Below are 19042 nucleotides of genomic sequence, written 5' to 3'. Positions count from 1 at the left end.
GTGAATCTTCAGCGAATAAACGAAAAGAAGGTCTCCACAGTGGAATACTGATATTGGAGGGCGCGTATATAACTTTTTAGCGCACTAGGTTTATGAACCTGGGACTTCACTAGTTGGGGCTAGCCATAAGAAATCGTCCTTCACCGGCTAAATAGCTTATGCCCCTTCACAAAAAGTCGTATCTGAAGCTCGACACGACATGCGTGGTTACGGCTTCCAGATCTGGAGTCGAACTCCTTGAGCATCCAAGCTCAAGGTACGGGTTGCGATGATCGACTGAAAAGTGTTGGCAGTTCATTTCAAAAATCACTCCGTTAACTCACCTGTATGCACATACAAACAGAATATAGAAAACAATTTATGTTAATTTTAGTCAACTACCTATAATGCACTAGACACGGTGATAACACTGGCGTGAGAAAGTACAGATAACGAACTGCAAAAATTGTGAGGCTGGTGCCACTTTGGCCACTGGGACATCTGGTCAGCCCGTATTTCTCTAATCTATTGTAATGTTTCCATAAGCGATTAAAGAAAACACTTAATTCAGTTCCAAATAACTGCAGAATATATACTGTGCATATAATGAGTCAGGGAGAAACACTGAAATGGTTAGTCACTAACTGAAATGTTCTCAGCAAAAGCAACGTTTTAAATATATATATGAAAAAACGATGAAAGACTTCTTTGTCCAATTGTGTGCGAAAGAAGCAATTCCACCGAAGAAAGAACTAATGTGCGTTGCAGAATAAAGTATAAATCGAAAATAATAATCACTGTCTTCACGAAATATACAGGGCGTCCACAAAAAATACTTCTATAACCTGGCAGCGGTTATAAAATTTTATGTCAAAAATAAAATATTTCAGGAAGGAGAAATTAAGTTCAAGTATAATTTGAGACACTTCCTATAACTATATTTCCCTGTGCACACCGGACATTTCAGGTAGTATTTCATAAATGAATGTCAATGCTCACATGTATAGGTTTAAATATTACCATTCGACATTGGTGCTGACTTTCTGTTTTCTGGTTCAATCCCGTGTACAGGCCTGCCGAATAAAGTTTCATTCCATTTTGTTATGTCTCATGATGGAGACATATTTCTGAGCCTACATTATCTTACCTAATAATGACCTAACCACAATTTGTAAATTGAAAATGCACTAAAGAGAGTTTGCGAAAAGATCTTTTCTATTACTCAACACATCCCGTTTAAATATGTCATATACCTAGGCAGTGGCGTACCGAAGAGGGGAGTTTGTAACCCCTCCCATTGAGTCCTTCATATATTACAGAAGGTCAATTCACCTAAGGTGGTTTACAGAGCTGATAACGAGCACAGCGTAGGAGAAGGAACCAGAAGTCAGTAGCCCGTAAATTCATTAGTGAGTCACGTACACCGCTGTGGAAATTGTGGTGAACAGCTAGTATTTCTGTTAAAGTGACACCTTATTGCGAAGGTCACATATGTGCACTTTCCGATGCAAAATGCAATTAGTCAGTGATTGTGAAAATGTGTGCGGCAAGCAGCAACAATATCATCAGGCGTGCAGTAGGAAGGGTAATAGCGCTGTAAAAGCACCGGCCCTAAATGTCAAGATCAAGTCGTGAGAGTGAAGAAGAAACGGGAATGTCCAGCCAGGAAAACACGCGTTGTGAGAAACATCAGGGCAGCAGTTGTGAAGAAGAACCAACCCACCCAAAGCAAACTTGCCATCTCATGCAGGAAGTCACATAGCACATTGTGTTGATTCATAAAGGACAATTTGCAAATAAAAAAAAACGACATAAGGCGATGGGTCATAAGTTATCACCAAGGTACATTCAAGAGAGATTCAAGAAAGTTGTATGAACAGTACCTCTCAGATGACAAATGGTAGTGGGTTGTTGCTCTGGATGAAGCCTGGATCTACCTTGATGACACCAATAAGCCCAGGGCCATTTTTTATTCACCATATGATGCGAAAAGCCGCGGCGAGTCCGTCCGTGAATGTCGCGAGAAGTTTTTGAATTGCTTCATGATGGTGTCAAGTTTCTGCGCCAGTGAGAAGTTGCCTATGCATCGTGTGAATTTCGAGGGCAAGGTAAATGCAGATTACTTTCAAACGAACATCATGGAACCCTTATACAGAACGCACATCCCACAGTTGTATGGCAGGGACACCCAGGTGTGGATGCACATGGTTAAAGAATCCAGTCATAATGTTCGCAGTTCTGTCGCGTATTATTGGCGTATGGCCACGGAGACTGATGTGTCTGTTATACCCTTCTCGTTCAAACATGTGGAGTCACCAGATGCGTAGCCAATGGATTTCTGCGCCTTTGGCCTTCTGAAACAAGGACTCACACAAAGGCGCGCCGCTACCATAGAGGGCTTTGGAAAGCTTGTCAATCGGTGTGGTCTACAATTCCCCTCACAACCTTCTACGGGCGATATTTCAGTGGCAATTGCGTTGCAGGGCGATAGTCCAGGCTCGTGGCCGCCACATCGAGCACAACCGTTGATGGAGGAAGGAATTGTCTGAGCAGGTGAGCGCACAAAATTTGGACATCTTAGGTGAATTGAATTCTGTATGGAAATGGAAAACATTTCAGTTTTATTTAAATCTTGGAAAAGAAACATTCTCTGGGTGCAAGAGGTTAATCTACACATATGATGATACATCACTCCAAATGTTTAGAAAATATTAACTGGCAGAGTATATAGTTATCCTGGGGGCAAGAAAACAAAAGGATTTTTACTGCAATTAAAAATCGTAGTATGGTGGTATGTACCATACGCATGAATTTACTTTGGAGGAGGGGTCCAAATTCAATGCGAAGATAAATTATTTTCAGATTTGTAAAATCACCCCTAATATAAGACTAAATTTACAGAAAAGGGGTAATTTCGGGGTGAGGTGTTCGGAGTACGACGACACCCCCTGAGTACGTCCCTGGTAGTGTGTCATTTCTACCGATTTGAGTTCATCTGATTGTGCAAACGTAACCAAAGCTCGAAGAAACTGTATAAACGATTGCTTGGGGCACTGGAAGAAGTGAAAATTTATTCTACAAAATAGGAAGATAATATTAATAATAATGTATTTGTTATGTTTCCCCTCTCATTGTATATTTCGTTTTACGTTTATGTACCTAAGTATAATTCAATCGTTTTATTTCCTTTTTAGTCCTTTCATTGAATACGAACACCAGTCACAAGGATTATATGTATTGTTCGCAATCGATGAAACTAATGTTGCCCATGAGGCAAGAAATGCCCATGAGAAATGAGTCTTCCGATTTTGACTAAAATTTGTATGGTGGTAGATACGAGAAGTGCATTTTTATGTTCAAGATGAAACGAAACACGTGGCAATACTGTACTTTTTGACGAGCTTCAAGAAACCCAGCCCAAAGAATTTCACGAGTCTGGAAGGCAACAATAATTCATCCAAGTCTTAGATATCGGATATTTATTTATTATACAGAGTTAAGGACATTACCAGCACCTTTGACCTTAAGTCCATCACGTTGAAGAGATGACGTCCCTCGGCGAGCACACAATTGGGGAAGGGGAGGAGAAAGGAATTGGGAGGGAAGGGAGCGACCTGGAACCTATGTATTATCCTAAATTTCCCTATATGTGGGCAAAAGAATTCGAAATTTTCGAAGTTTATGTTTATAATTCCGTCCCATACGTCCGAGCGCAAGTGAACTACGTCAGTAAAACATCGGTCCTTACTGAACAAACTTGGGCACAGATCGTTGCAATTGTGTAATTAGGAGGCGCACCATAAATTCGTACTTAGGTTCTAAACATCGTTTGCGTGGGTTTTATCGGGGTTCTCCCGTTTCCTTCCACCATTTTCATTCCACCATTTCATTCATTTCTCATCATCACCGTCTACTTTAGCCTAAGCGGCATAACCGTCGGACGTGAAACTCAAAGATTTCATTTCATTTCATTTTCGTATTAAGGTTCTAATCCTTGATTTTTCTCACTTTTATATTTACTATAATCTATTATTTTTTAATTAATAGCTTCGTTTATTCAATATCGACATGATACTTTCAGGATATATTAGCGGTGGGCTAAGGTTTATTTTAAGATAGTTACATCTGTCTCATAGCAGTATTTCCGGCCATAGAACTATTTATTTCCAGACTTTTTTTGGTAAAAAAATTCCTTTTTTTCCCTTCTAAAATTTGCCTCTTATTTCCTTCTCTTCTATTGGTTACATTGGAACGAACATACCAGATTCTGGAAGCCTCACCCTTGACCTACACAACTCACTATAAAAAGTTTCACTTGGATAATTAGGGACACTACAATTCCGGTCTTACAGTATAGCATATTACATAGTTTTAAGGATAATAGTGACTTTCTAGGAAAAATGATATATATTTTTTTTAAATTACATGCTTAATTTGAGAGATATCATCATGATACTAGCTGAATATATTATTGGTGGGCCAAAGATTACTTTAAAATTGTTTGCGTCGTCTGGTAGCAATGTTGCCAGCTACAGAAAATGTTAATTCTAATTTTTTGCGAGAAATTTGGGAAATTTATCCTTTTCCCCTTTATTATTTCAGTGTCCTTGGCTATATTCTAACCAACGCACAACTGTCTGGAATCATTTTTGGCCTACAAAACGTACCATAGAGGAGCACGATTGGATAATTAGGGAAGCCGGTGAACCACCATGTATGCTGATTTTTGTTTCTGACGCGTAAGAAGTGCCAAAATTTCATGTGTATTATGAGAGAGTTTTTTCTTTCTCTCTTTGTATGGCAGCCAGCGATTTCAGGTTTTTACTGTACCTTGTCAACATACCAGAGAATTCTTTTTAGGTGACTTGAACCCATGTGGCTTCGGTGTTGCCAGCTAGAAAAAATCACAAATTCGGCTAGGGATTTTTTAAAAAAATGTTTACTCCTACATTTTTCAATAATCCCTCCGTCAGCAACACTGCAATCTAACTTACCACAAAAAATAGCCATGTCTCTCTTCTAAAATACAAGACGTAAAGGATATCAATTGGGCTAACACTGTTTGGGCAATAAATCATTAACTGAAAGTCTACAAAAACCCCAAAATCGATTTTGTCCCGAAAGGGTTAATGAGATATGCGCGCCAAAGATTTCGGACACTAATTTAACATGACCCCCCCCAAGTTTCTGGGCTGCTCCAGAGAATGAATGGCCTACATAGTACTGTCTACGGGCTGGATGGGCTATCAAATTTCAGCTTTCGTTTTCCCATAGTTAATGTGATATAGACGCCGAAAATTTGGGGGCTAACTTTACCAGAGCTTCCCAACTTTCTGGGCTAGTCGAGATAAAGATCGACGGGCTGACAAATTTCATCTTTTGGGCCAATATAGTTATTAAGGTGTGAAAACCAAAGGTTTGGGGCGTTAACGTGAGCCCTTAACTTTTTGGGCAAGTTGAGATAATGGGTGTACCAGGTACTAAACTTCATGGGCCTTCCAACCCATTATTATTTAGCATTTGGGGCACTCAAGGAACACAGATACAGGGTGTCCAAATGTCAAAATGAACATAAAATCTTTAAGTTTTATGTCCGACTGTCGTTCTGGGTAGGCTAAGGGAGACGCAGATGATGAGAATAAATGGCATGGTGAAATGAAAGAGTTGTGGGAAAGGGAAACTCCGAGAAAACCCTCACACACGGTGTTTGTTCACCACAAACCCCACTTTGCCCAAGTTGGTATAGAACCAGGGCCCACGCATCATGTGTGAACCCTCTGCCACTAAGCCACCGTGGCACAGAAGTCCTCGAGACGAGACACATAGGCGTATACCTAACGTGTAATTTGTTCGCAGCGGGAATTTCTGTTATGGTATAGTTAATTACAAACAATGAAAAACCGAAAATGTAATGTGGACAATCGCCACCGAAAATGTAATGTGGACAATCTCGAACAAGCAATAAACAATCTGCGTGATTTGTTTTAGATTTCGGAAAATAGGTTCTGCCAGATTTACGCTTATCGACTGTAATCGTTTATTTATTTATTTGGGAGGGAAGCAAAGTATAATACATTTCAGTCATTACACATGCAAAGAGATGTTTTATGATAATTGTTTTTTCCTGAAATATAACTTCGATATCTTTTATACGTGTTTAGGAGCTGAGATTATTATCTAATAATTATAAGGAAGATACAAGTTTTTTTATTTTTTTAGGAAGTTACAAGTTTTTCACCTTCGCACAACAATTCATGTTTAATAGGCGTATAGAAGGGGCTCATGCCCAAAACATTGGGACTCCATTTTTGGGACCCCATGGTGGGGGCCCGGTTCCTGACCACCACTGTGCCGAGGGGAATCGGATCTTTCCAACGTCAGCATCTGTATGCAACAACTCCATGCTTAAACGAGAAATAGAGTGGACTCGAGCCCAACATTTCGGAACCACATTTTCTGGAGCTTCGAGGCCAGGGCCCAATTTCTGACATTACCGCTTTCGTTAATCGACCCAGACCTTTCAAACGCTAACACTATAGTACAACACCATGTTAAATACGCAAATAAAAGAGACCTGAACACAAACTTTTGGGATCTCATTTCTGGAGTCTCAGGTCCCGGAGCTTTCCAACACCACAATATGTATCCAGTAACTTCATGCTTAAAAGAAAAATAGAATGAAGCCAAGCTCAAAATTTCCGGACACCATTTTTGGACCTTTGAGACAAGGGCCCAATTTCTGACGTTAACACTGTGCTTAGACGACCCGAACATTTCCAACTTCACCACCCACGTACAATTCCATGTTTAATACGCGTATAGAAAGAATCCGCGCCCAAAACTTCGGGATCCCATTTTTCTGGAGCCTCATGGCTGGGGCCCGGTTTCTGATATCACCACTGTGCTTGGGAGACCCGGACTTTTCCAATGCCACCATCTGCATCCACTAACTCCATGTCTAACACGGCTTCCCCATTATAGGAGGATTTTGATGAATTTTCTCCAGGTTCTTTACAATTATTTACAACGTTTCAAACTATTCATAAGAAATGAAATTTCAATACATTAGAAACTATGTTCTTTTAGAATGTTCAAAATAGTTGACAGCAATTATTTCCAATAATAATTGTAAACTTTCGTAATTTTATTCTCTATTTGAATACTAGTTTAATTTCGAATCTTTTACGGTTAAAAATATTTTTGTGAAATGTAACGGAATACATTGAAATGCTCCTACTCCCACGGGTACGTGTTCCAATTATAAATCGATTTGAGGTTCGGTGTACAAATGAGAAACTCCCAAAGCGAAGTACAATGTTGTTACGTTGTTGACAGACATATGAATAACTGGTGATTAGGTCGTTAAGCGGTACATAAGATCATATAAATTTTCATTCATATTACGCAGACAAGTGCACACAGAACAGCATATGAATCTTTATCTGACTTTTGTTTCTCTAACTTTCTGACAGCCTTTACGAAATAATATCTTTACAATCGAAATATTCGTTAAACATTATTATTATTCTTATCCTTCAATATTCATCATACATCATATCCTTCATTACTTTAAATTCTTCATATTACATAACTATTTTACATTATATTCCGTCGAAGCTGTTTCAAAGTTAGCGTTTCTCTTCTGACATATTCATCATTACAAATCATAATTGATTCCCAATCCATACGCCTGTAACTTGTCCATCCTTTGAAACGAAGTTTGCAATAGTTTTTCAATATTTAAATACACATCTGGTCAGTTAATCCAAACACAGTTATCCATTTATAAATACTATAATAGTCGGAATTAGCATTAGATATGTTGATTTGAGGTTTGATATAATTACAGCCACATATTTTAAAATAAAATTACCGATCACAAAATAACATACTCACATATTTATAATCAATCCGGTTATGATCTATTTTCGATTCAAAAAAGTTTTCTTAGGTTTTAATTTTAATATCCGAGGGTACAAACCAATATCCGAATCGCCCCTTGTCCAAATAAAAAACGAATGCGCTGAGGTACAGGTACAGATTAACGGCGCATTACAACATACGGATATATAATGTGTGTATATTTTGTATGTATGTAGATAGGTAAAAATTTCACAACTAGATACATATGAAGAAAAATATCCATGGAGAAATGATTCGAATAAAAACATTCAAATTGGAAGCAATTCATGTGCCAATTGAATTTTTAAGAATCATTGGTAGTGATCAGTCTTTTGAAAAGACAAAATAGTTGATTAAGTTCTCACCTCTTAAGCCTCTATTTTAGTTCTTCAAGTTCGAAAATGTTAATATTCTTGTTTAATTCATTTCACTTTTCCTTTCTTTTTGCTCGTTCGGCGCCCCTTGCTATCAGAGCCCGGGGCGAGCGTCCCGCTGGCCCCCTCTAGCTACGGCTCTGATTGAATGTGACGACAGTTTTCTAAGTAATAACTGCCAACTAGGCATTTTAATTTGCAAACTTGTTAAGAAGTTGGTAAATTTGGGACTAAGCCCAACCTAGCCAGAAACCTATACTAATTACATAAATCTTCAATTGTGCCAACTGCCAAGTCCGTAAAAGAATTGATAATCCACAACAACTGGGTAACTAAGAAAATGCCAACTCGATCAGAAGTCGATGACTTGTTCCCCCTTTTTCCCCCTTAGCGACGCCTCTGGTCGCATGCAGTGTGGATTGTACGCAGTTTGGATCGTACGCAGTTTGGATCCTACGCAGTGTGGACCCTACGCAGTGTGGATTGTACGCAGTTTGGATCGTACGCAGTTTGGATCCTACGCAGTGTGGATCGTACTCAGGTTGGATTCTACGCAGTGTGGATTCTACGCAGTTTGGAGCCTACTTAGTTTTGATTCTACGCAGATTAGGTCGTGTGGAGTCCAGGAATATAACCCTAATTGATAGCTGCACAGGTTAAACAAATTAAAGGTAGAAATAAAATATATTGTTTGAGCGCATGATTAAAACTTAAATTATTTCAAGGCAACTGCGTAGGACCAAATGCACTAGCCAAATACACTGATTCTATCCTTTGAGCCCCACGTGGGGCGCTCCAATTTTCGCACTTTCAGAATCCATATAGTCAGATTTATTAGGGCATGCTTTCCTCAATGGCCTCAGAAGTCTTTCTCATTGAATTGAAGTCGTGTAAATTCTATGTTTTGGCTCTATTAAATTACATGATTTTTTTTAAAGGGTGCAGTTTTACTATACCGATCTATACATTGTGAAATGTACCCAACAGAAAATAACAAATGGACAAGCCTTTAATATGCCTAATTCATACCGAGAACGTAGCCCAATTAACCTCTCCGGGACTTTTAATACTAATGCTACGTATACTATGGGTCAGTATAATAAAAGTGCACTTGAAAAATAATCAGTTTTTCTGGACATTATGGACAATCATTAGAGAAACTTAAGATTATCTATGTAAAACAACTGTTAAAAGTACTCGTGGATACAGTAAGGACGCAACTCCATTGCTTCTGAATGCGATCGCGAATGCGAATGCAAATGTGAACTGCGAATTCATGTGCCTCTACTATAACCGAAGCTTTCTGAATGCGACTCAAATTGGAATGTCTCTTTCAAAGCTTCAATGTGAAATATTTTTGTTTGAAAATTCGTACCTTAAAGTCTTGAAAGCCTAAATTATAACAATAATATCTATTAATTTCCTTTGTGTGCAAAATAGTGTGAATGACGCTTCCGTTATTATTGCTTTTGTGATAACTGCTACTATTTACACTTTAAAATAAATTAACTAAATAAAATTAGAGATTACAGAGTCTACTTTCTAAGAAATATTTCTCCGTGAGTAAAAACAAAACCCGTTTTTGCTATTTCCAACAAATTTCTCAATAATTACATGTAGGCCTATTCGTAAAATCATTATTTGCGGAACAAAAACGAAATATAAATTGAGTAAAATATTGCGATTCGTGTATTAATTAAATCCTCATATTTTAAAGACAAAGCAGAAGAAAATATAGACTATCTTCCGCTCAAAGTTCCTTCTGCGTCTGCCCATAATTTGTTCACGACGTGTCGTTTGTTGTAATCTGGATGAACTTGGTTCCACAATGGGACTTTATCAAAAACACAATTTATTAATTCATCAACATCTATTTCAATCTTTAATTTTGTTTATTCATATTTTATCTCCGCACCTCGCAATCGTCTGCTTTCACGCAACACAAACTTTCTTCTTTCACTTAGCACTCAATTCTTTTGCAGAAGACTCTCCGATCTCAGGAATTCCAACTAACAATCGCAGCCTTTTGGGATCCTTCGCATTCGCATGTTTTCGTCGGTTTTCGCAATTCGTAGGTTGGAACTAGTCAAGGCACTCCAATTTATTTACACGTGCTGGGATATTTGCATTTGCAATTGCATTCGGAAGCATTGGAGTTGCGGTCTAACTTTTTTGTATATTGATCCTCATTTTACCTCCTGGGTTGCTCAGCCGACGCGAGCCTGGAGCATAAAAAAAATGAGAGACAAAGAAAAGTTTCGTTTAAGGTGAAAGTAAGGTATATGAGTGAAAGAAACATAAATAATGTACTTCATTGAAATTTATCACATCTGATCATATAAGTGTTTGTTTGATTGTTGCAAATTTCTTTATTACGTGCTATTCGAAGTAAACTGATTCTTTGGAAAAGGTAATGTGGAAGATTTACAGTTAGTTCCAATTCTCTACTAGCGGTGAAATAATAATGGCTGGTGAACCTTCCGTTAAGTCTGAATATATATGCAAAGAAGATATCGATAATAGTTTTCTTCAAGAGGATCCACTCGAAGGGAAGGACTGTATATATCCAGTGAAGATTGAGAACAAGCAGTACACAGTTCAGTCATTGCAAGGAGAACATGTCGCTAAGGTTCGAACTGGGACGTCTTACACTGGTGAGGAATTAAATGTAGTGAAGTCTGAACCTAAAATTGAAGTAGACGCTCTAAGTGATAATAGTTTTGAAACGTCAAGAGATGATGTGGCTGAAGAGACATCTGGGACGTACTCCACTGACTCAAACGAAACTAGGGCGGAGAATAAGAGTTCAGTTGGGGCAATAAGGTAATTATTTCTTTGGTAGACACCAGTAGCAGATGTGTGTTTGCGGGTGGGGGGAGGGGCAGGTAATTTTATAGGTACATATAGAAAAATTACAAACACAAAATATATAAACATAAGAATATATTTAAAAAATACAGACATCAAATTACCAAAGTACATTGTCGGACCTCTTTGGAAGGGGGGAGGCCCCCTTCCCTAGCCACTGGTACACGAATTATTTACGCATTTATTCCGGTTATGAACATAACTAATTAATAATCTATTCCAAATTGCTTGGTATAGGCACCGGTGCACTTTAAATATACGGATTCACCAATTGGAAAATGTAAGGAAACATTTGAGAAAGTATTTTATTTGATCATTTTATTTCGAGAAGAGAACCCAACAAACCCGTGCTGATTAGTAATGGGCAGTGGAAATATTCCCGGTGGGAAGGAATTTAAACAATGGGAATATTCCAAATTATAAGAACCATATGACTAATTACTTTATTTTAATATATTATGATTTACTTCCAGGTTTTAAAGAGTTTAGAGGTTAAAAAATTTAAAATTATTTGACGAAACTCTATATAACTAATAATATGATTTTTTAAGTTCCATTTTCATTTGTACTAAAAAGTAAAGTAACTGTTTAGCATTGGGGGGCCAAAACTAGCAAAAAGTAGGATGATTTGTGGAAGAAATGACTTGATAGTAACGTTCAAGTAGTCAAGAAGGTATCGAACATTTTTTTTAGGGCAGTAGGGGATTTATAGAAAACAGAAAGGTAAGTGGAAGTGAATTATGTGAGAAAAGAAACTGAATTGTTGGTAACGGATATAGAAAACAACCTGCCATGCGGGGCTTTAACCCACCTTCATTCGCTAACGCTCGCTCTGCAATGCTGTCTGAATTTAATGTTGGTAACCTAATTTACCGTATGAAACCATAAAACAACCGCATCGGAATAGAATATCGCCAAAAAAAAAAAAAAAGAAAAAAAAAGAAAGAAAGAAAAAAAGTAATTGCAAAAGCTGGTCCCAATGGTAAAGAACAGCCAAAATTAGCAAAGTACTAATTTAAAAATGATGAAAGGGAACCATTTTGTAAAGTAATTTAGAATTATGTAGAAATAGAGATGATGTACTATTAATAAAACCTGAACCACCATTAGTAATAGACGTCGGTCTGTTTCCTCTTTCTGACTCGAATTTCTGAAGAGGTATTTGGACTTCTCTTACATGTGAATTAACGTATGGAATTTCGAGAAATAGGTAGAGAAGTCGTGTATTTCAATGTTACGTGCTAAAATATAAAGATAAGTAAGTATCTTGAAAATTTTGTGAACATAAATATGTATGCGCAAATGTTGATAAATTGGTGAGACACGTATCTTCTAGCATTTACCCAATCTAATTGCTTTATAACATTTAAAATTTAATGTGTTCATAATACCAGTAATAGAGTCAAGTTGAACAAATACTCTTAAATACAAATTTAAACTGTTTACCTTTTTAAAAGTATTAGGTCTTACTGTATAATTTTTTCACACATATTTAATTGATAGAGCATATTATAAATAAATGGCAAATTTTTACTTTGACTCAAACAGTGACTTCAACCGATTCATATGATCTGGTTCCCGGAGCAGTTTAGGAATCATTCCTAAACTGCTCCCGGAACCGGATCAGATGGATCGCTTACAGTTACTAACACAGTGAAAGTAATGTACGATGTTAAGAATTATACTATAAGTACAACGGCCAAAATGTTACTATACGATATTAGAAATTATACTATAAGTACAAAAGCCAAAATGTTACTATACAATGTTAAGAATTATACTATAAGTACAAGGGCCAAAATGTTACTAAACACAATTTTAGTATGGCATAAATTGGCTTACTTTATGAGAGACAAAATCTATATTTAACAAAAACGTAATATGTGTTTGTCAAACTCAGAAACAAAAGCTGATATTACACAAATGATTTGTAATATTCCCGTTCCTCTTGGGTCCGAATATTCGTCTCAGGATCTTATTCTCCAATACTTTCAGTCTTTGTTATTCCCTCAGACTAAGCGGCCATGTTTCGGAACCATACAGAACAACAGGCATGGTGTCGGTTTGTGTATTTAAAGCTTCAAATTCCTCGACAGAATCCGATAGAACAAGAGATTTTGAACCAAATAGTTACACGAATTCATTGCTTTTAGCCGACATTTAATTTCTTCGTGAATATGGTTTCCCTCTCTTAATATTGATCCTATATATTTGAAACTATTCACTTTATCAAAAGTATTATTTAATATTTTAGCGCATCCATAATGTACTGTATTACGGTCCCGACGCACTGCCATGTATTTAGTTGTCTGCGCCAAACCCATGTCCCTGCAAGCGCTTCATAAGATCTCTGAATTTCTTTCTATTGTTCTCCTCTCATCCCCTATTAAATTTACATCATCAGCATGTCCTAACATGGTGAATACCGAATAGGCGAGTTAGAGCCATTTCACGTCACATTAAAGAAAAGTCAAAACCCATTATATGATTGAATATGCAATGCTTACTTCACAGAATTTCATTACTGATTAAAGTTAGGTGAGAAATAACTTCAGATTCCTATTTCTGGGCCCCTATCCTACTTGAAATATTGGAACTGAGTTCAAAATAGCAGGTTTAAAGATGGCCGTAATAATGCCGAAGTATAGCGTCTAATACGCTCCACCCCAATCACCTACATCCAATTTTTCGTTCTCGTACGCAAGTCGTTTCACAAATACAAGAATGATGCGTGACTTTTGTCTAACACTGTAAAACGACCTCTTATCGTATAGAAAAAAAAATATTGTTTTGAAGTCTGATATAAATTTCTGTGGAAAAACAATTGAAAAAATGCACAGTAATAGTTCGGGGCCCCAGAGTAATGGCGACAAAAGTACAATTGGATAATTAAGAATGATTCGTGAAAGATTTATCAAAAAAGGATAAGAGGTGCATGTTATATGTATTGATCTAGTAGAGGCTTTTGAATCCGTAAAGTGGAAGTTGTTTTTGGAGTTTTTAAGAAATTTGTTTTAAATAAGATCGAGAACTGATAAGAAACATACACGTAAGCCAACGTGTAAGTGTTATGAAGGATATGTCAGAAAAGAGTGCAACTCTTAACAGAGATAACATTATTTATATGTACAAGAAATACTGAAAGAGAGACTATATACTGAAGATGGCATTTCGATAGGAGGTAAAGTGATTAAATGTATATGGTTCATATTTCGATTGTTGCGGGATCTGAAATTAATACTAGTAGGATGAAAGAAAATTTGAAGGAGGACTGTTCAAAAAATGGAATTAAAAAATGCTGAAATATAAAGCGCGTAATGATTGGAACGAAACTGCGTTTTAAATATAGATGTTAGGATGGGAGAAAATTAACAGCTGACTAAACTGACTAATACTACAAAGCTCACTAATACCTGTGTTGTATTATTAGTTAAAATATGAAATGTAAACGTGAAATAAAAGCAAGAATAGAAGTAGCAAAGGAAGAATTTACGAGAAAGAAAAGCCAATTTTAGTCCAATCGAATAAAGAGTTGAGAATGACTCATAAGATGCTTCCTGTGGGGTATTGTACTATATGGAATAGAAGTATAGACATTACACAAAAATGATGAAGAACAAATGGAAAATTTTGGAAATCTGAGTGTGGAGATAAGTGTACTGAATTAGCTGGATCGAGCGGAGCGTTAGAAATGGTGCATGAGAAATGCACAATATTACATTATATTGAGAGAGAGAAAAAAAAGAAACTGGTTGGAACATTGGCTAAGTATAAACGGTGTAATGAGGAATGTGCTAAAAGAATGTAGTAGTTGGAAAGAAAGGGAAGGGCGAATGAATTTACAATTAACAGACGTTATCAAAACAGAAAAAAGTCGTACTTGCAAAGAAAGAGATTATCTGGAGTCCGTGAAGCATGGATGTTTCAAGTATAGCTGATGTGATCAAGTATAGCTTTCACACCTGAAATTGAACATTTAATATCTGCACATATTATTTAAAAATAAAAGTCCGCGTCCTTTTTAAATGTTCTTAAATCTGATTGTTTTGTGTATGCTACCTACTGTCTCCCTTGGGCACTGGCTTCCAGAATAGTCCCTAAAGAAACAGTTGATAACAACCTGGTTTAGAGCTCGTGTCCTGTTCAAGCACAAATTAGTAGTGATAAAATAAAATAAATAACATAAGTAGGCTCAGTGGTTCGGTAATTCAGGTTTAATCGTATGCTACTTTTGTACATACACTTGTGTATATACGACTGGCAAGCTGGCGACTCCACTAGGCGTCGCACACCACGAATAAAAGGAGAATATTACGCTGAGGGAATTTATATTTATAGAACAGGTGTTTATATATATTGTAAACGAAATTATACTAACAACACAAAACATTTCACTTGATATAGCATGAATCCTTGAAAGAATGACACAGAGCACACACTTGAAATGTATAAATCTCTTGATATCACAATATATATTGTAATGATTTTGGTAGAGTCAATGATGGACCGAGATTTTATCCCCTTCACCAATTTATTATAAAAATTGTTAAATACAAAACGTCTTTGATTACAAAGAGTAAAATAGTGTTTTCTCGTTAATGTTCAAGTGAGAGGAGAATAGGTGTTTTGCACGGTACCCCTTCTCTTAAGCCAGTCTTCAATGCACCTACCGTTTTGGTTAGTCTGGAAGGACCGGCCCCTCAGCTCAAGGCAGCTTCGCGAGGCTTGGTTGTAGAAAGGACCCCTAGTCCAGTCCGACCTGAGGGCGGTGTAGATGATTCGATCAGTTGGACGACTGACGCCGGGTCCCTCGGTGGTCCTGCTTTTATTTATCCTTTTCGGGTCCTTCCGTGAGGTCCGTGTTCTTTTGGTGTTTCTCGGCGTCTTTCGTGTCGGCTTCTTGTCTGCTAGGTTGTTTATAAACAAAAACACGTGTTGAGTTGACACGTGCGTCTGTCGTGATGTGGGGATTCGTACACTCTCCACACTGGAAAAAATAATCTGGAAGATTATTTTGAGAAGATACACAATTGTGATTAGTTAAAGGTTACTGCACCAACACTGACACACTTGAGATACTGTTTGGAGACAAGAAAACACTATAAACATTATGACACTAGGATCACAATGAAAACTTGTTATGAAATATACACATAATGGTAATAACACTCTAGTTCCGTCCCAACTCAGCAGGATCAAAAACAGTTTATCATTTCCCTCAAAATGGGCAGAAGTGATATCACTGTAATTAATAAATATATCAGTTTATTAAGGATCTGTCACATCCGGTATGGGTAGTGGAGTCTCTTTCGTTGTATTAGTAGGCGTCAGTGAATTGAGTTTTCCTAATGGTGAAAATTTGTTTAGCCAATTGGTTAAGTTTTGTTTTGTTTCGGGATTTATGAAGGATGAGGCACAAATTAATTATGAGAACGAATGAAAGGAGAAGAAGCGGTTTTGGATTTGGTAAATTTTCTCTCAAAAAAAAAAGAAAAAATAGATAATGTGAATTTCTGGTCACTCCGTATAATGTTATCAAGAGCCTGATTTTATGAACATCCTTTATAAGGAGAAGAAGTGACGTAATAAGCATTCATGTACGTTCGTATTGAAGAAGCGATGCAAGAAGATATTGTATTTCGACCTTGCAAGTATTAATGACTTTTGAAACTAAAAAAGAAAGAGAAAAAATGTTGATCTTGCATTTTGCGACAAGAACGGAAATAAAATGTAGCGTAGCTGGATAGTAAAATGAGATACAGCTTATAATTGAAATAAAGAAGTGCAGATATATGTTAGTGCATCCTTTTTTCTTTTGTTGGTTCCTCTTCTTTTTCCAGTAAGTAGTAGGTATTTTGTTAAATTCTTCTTGTATTTGTCCCTATTTCTCGTTAATTTTGTCTTCCCTCTGTTTGGCCCTCGTGAAATGGCTTCAAGCGGTCGATCGCAATTTCTTGAATTCTGTCCTTGATTTTAGACGGTAATTCTACTCTATATAAATTTGAATTATCTTCTCCAGGATGCGTGCCGGGCCGTCGTAGAAAACAGTGAAGTGTTCATGTAAACCTACTTAACTTCTGGGATAATATACCAAAACAAGGTCCCCTGGAGTATAAGTTGTATGCCTATGGCGCTTATCGTAAAACTGTTTTTGTCTGTTATACGCCTGTTGCAGGTTGTTTCATACTTTCTTCCTGATGGCCGCTAGTTTCCCTCTGTCAATTTGTATATGTTGTCTTGATTCTAGCGTACATTTGGTGGGATCCTGGGTTCGTAACCAAACAATAAGAAACTTGCTGCATATGTGGTCCCTCCTTGTACGTACGTATTGATGCCAAAAGGAACGTGCGGTAACCATTTTTCCCAATCCGTATGGTGTTCTTGTACGAAGAACTTAAGACAATTCTGTATGATTTTATTCGTCTGTTCTACTAGTCCTATGGAGGCATGATTATATGCGGGTGAGCATTTGTATACGAAATCGTATTTCTGTGCCAGACGAGTTTCTCCATGTACTGGATGTCGGTCCGAATATAATGTTGTAAAAGCTCCAAATTTGAGGATAATATCGCATACCAAGAATTTCTCTATATTTCCCGCGTTTATGGCGTCTACTGTCTTTGCAATCACATATCGTGTGGCTAGTTCCGTGGCTACTAGTATGTATTTATTTCTCCCTTCTCAGCTTGGGAAGGGCCCTGACTCTTCATATATCCATGTTGTTGCTATCTCTCACACCAGGTGATGTAATAGTTCGGCTTGTTGCTTTTGTGGTAGTTTCCTTAGACGTTGGCAATCTGCACACGTGCGTATTTTATGAGCAAGATAGTTTTTAAGATATGGCATATGAAAGTTCTTGATAGTTGTTTTGTATGATTTTGAAAATCCAAAATTCGGATTGGTAGCCTGGCGGTGGAAGTTTGTGAACCACAAATTAGCTAGAGACTTCGGTATGCATAAAAATGCAGTAACCCATAATCGGGGTGGTTTTGTTTTCGATATAAGATGCCGTTATTAAGACAAAAAATCTTGCTGATCTGACACTGGAGATCTTTTCCGGCTCCTTTCCCTCTAAAACGGATATGGTGTCTTTGTAATTCTCATCCTTACGTTGTTCCGTTGCGATGTTTGGTAAAGGCTTGTTATATCCTGCTTCTACATTATTAACTTGAAGACTATTTTATTTAAAAGCATAGTAGTCTCCCCCTTTTTTCGTCATTTTCTTCATTTTCACCTTCTTTCTTAATATCTTGGGTCTGTTCTAGCCTACTGATTATATCTGCTGGGTGATTGGATCCAGGCAAATATTGTATATCAAAATCGTAATCAGCTTGTACGTACAGGTTAAATTTTCTATTTAGTAGATAGTAGCGAAATTTGCGCAATGTGTATATGGGAGCACTTGCGCAATGTGTATATGGCTTTCTCTCCACTTTTCGTTAGCGTCCGGGAACAGTGAGCCACCACTTTCTCAGTGTCAGTTTTTGGGTCATAGCAGACGAGTAGTCCTCCTACCTGAGTTTGACTACTATCGCTATAGGCGCGGATTTCAAGCGAATCGTGAAAGTGAGGAAGTGAATGAGCGTTTAGTGTGTTTTCTTTCAAATGTTCATAGAGAACGTCGTGATTCTTCGTCCATTTAAATTTAGATTTGGATGTGACTAATTGTTGAAAGGGCTCAATTTTTAACGTAAAGTCTTTAACCTTAAACTTACCGCCGGCCAGCAGGCTCTAATATTCCCCATACCACGGGAAATATTTGGGTTTTTGGGGTATTTTTAGACTTTGTCAAGCAGCTACTGAATCGTCACTATTTATCCTAGAATCATGGTTCGTACCGCATTCTCTTCGGAATGGAGCTTGCTTTCAAATGGTAGCACTTACATGCCCATACCGTATACGAGGAGAAGGAAGGAAGA

The 19042-nt window shown here is 37.3% G+C and overlaps 1 protein-coding gene across 1 annotated transcript in view; it reads left to right on the top strand.

Moving 5' to 3' along the window:
- The first annotated feature begins 10425 nt into the window (after positions 1–10425).
- The window catches only part of LOC145676200 (uncharacterized), a 28462-nt gene continuing 19845 nt past the window's right edge, over positions 10426–19042 (top strand). Inside the window, exon 1 of the mRNA XM_081747117.1 lies at positions 10426–11078. Within this exon, the coding sequence (XP_081603243.1) occupies positions 10720–11078 (359 nt within the window). The 5' untranslated portion in view covers positions 10426–10719. The remainder of the gene's footprint in view (positions 11079–19042) is intronic.

This window comes from Thermobia domestica, chromosome 18 (genome assembly GCF_964235325.1).
Source record: "Thermobia domestica chromosome 18, izTheDome1.hap1.1, whole genome shotgun sequence".
NCBI lineage: Eukaryota > Metazoa > Arthropoda > Insecta > Zygentoma > Lepismatidae > Thermobia > Thermobia domestica.
This window is presented reverse-complemented; position numbering and strand designations above follow the sequence as displayed.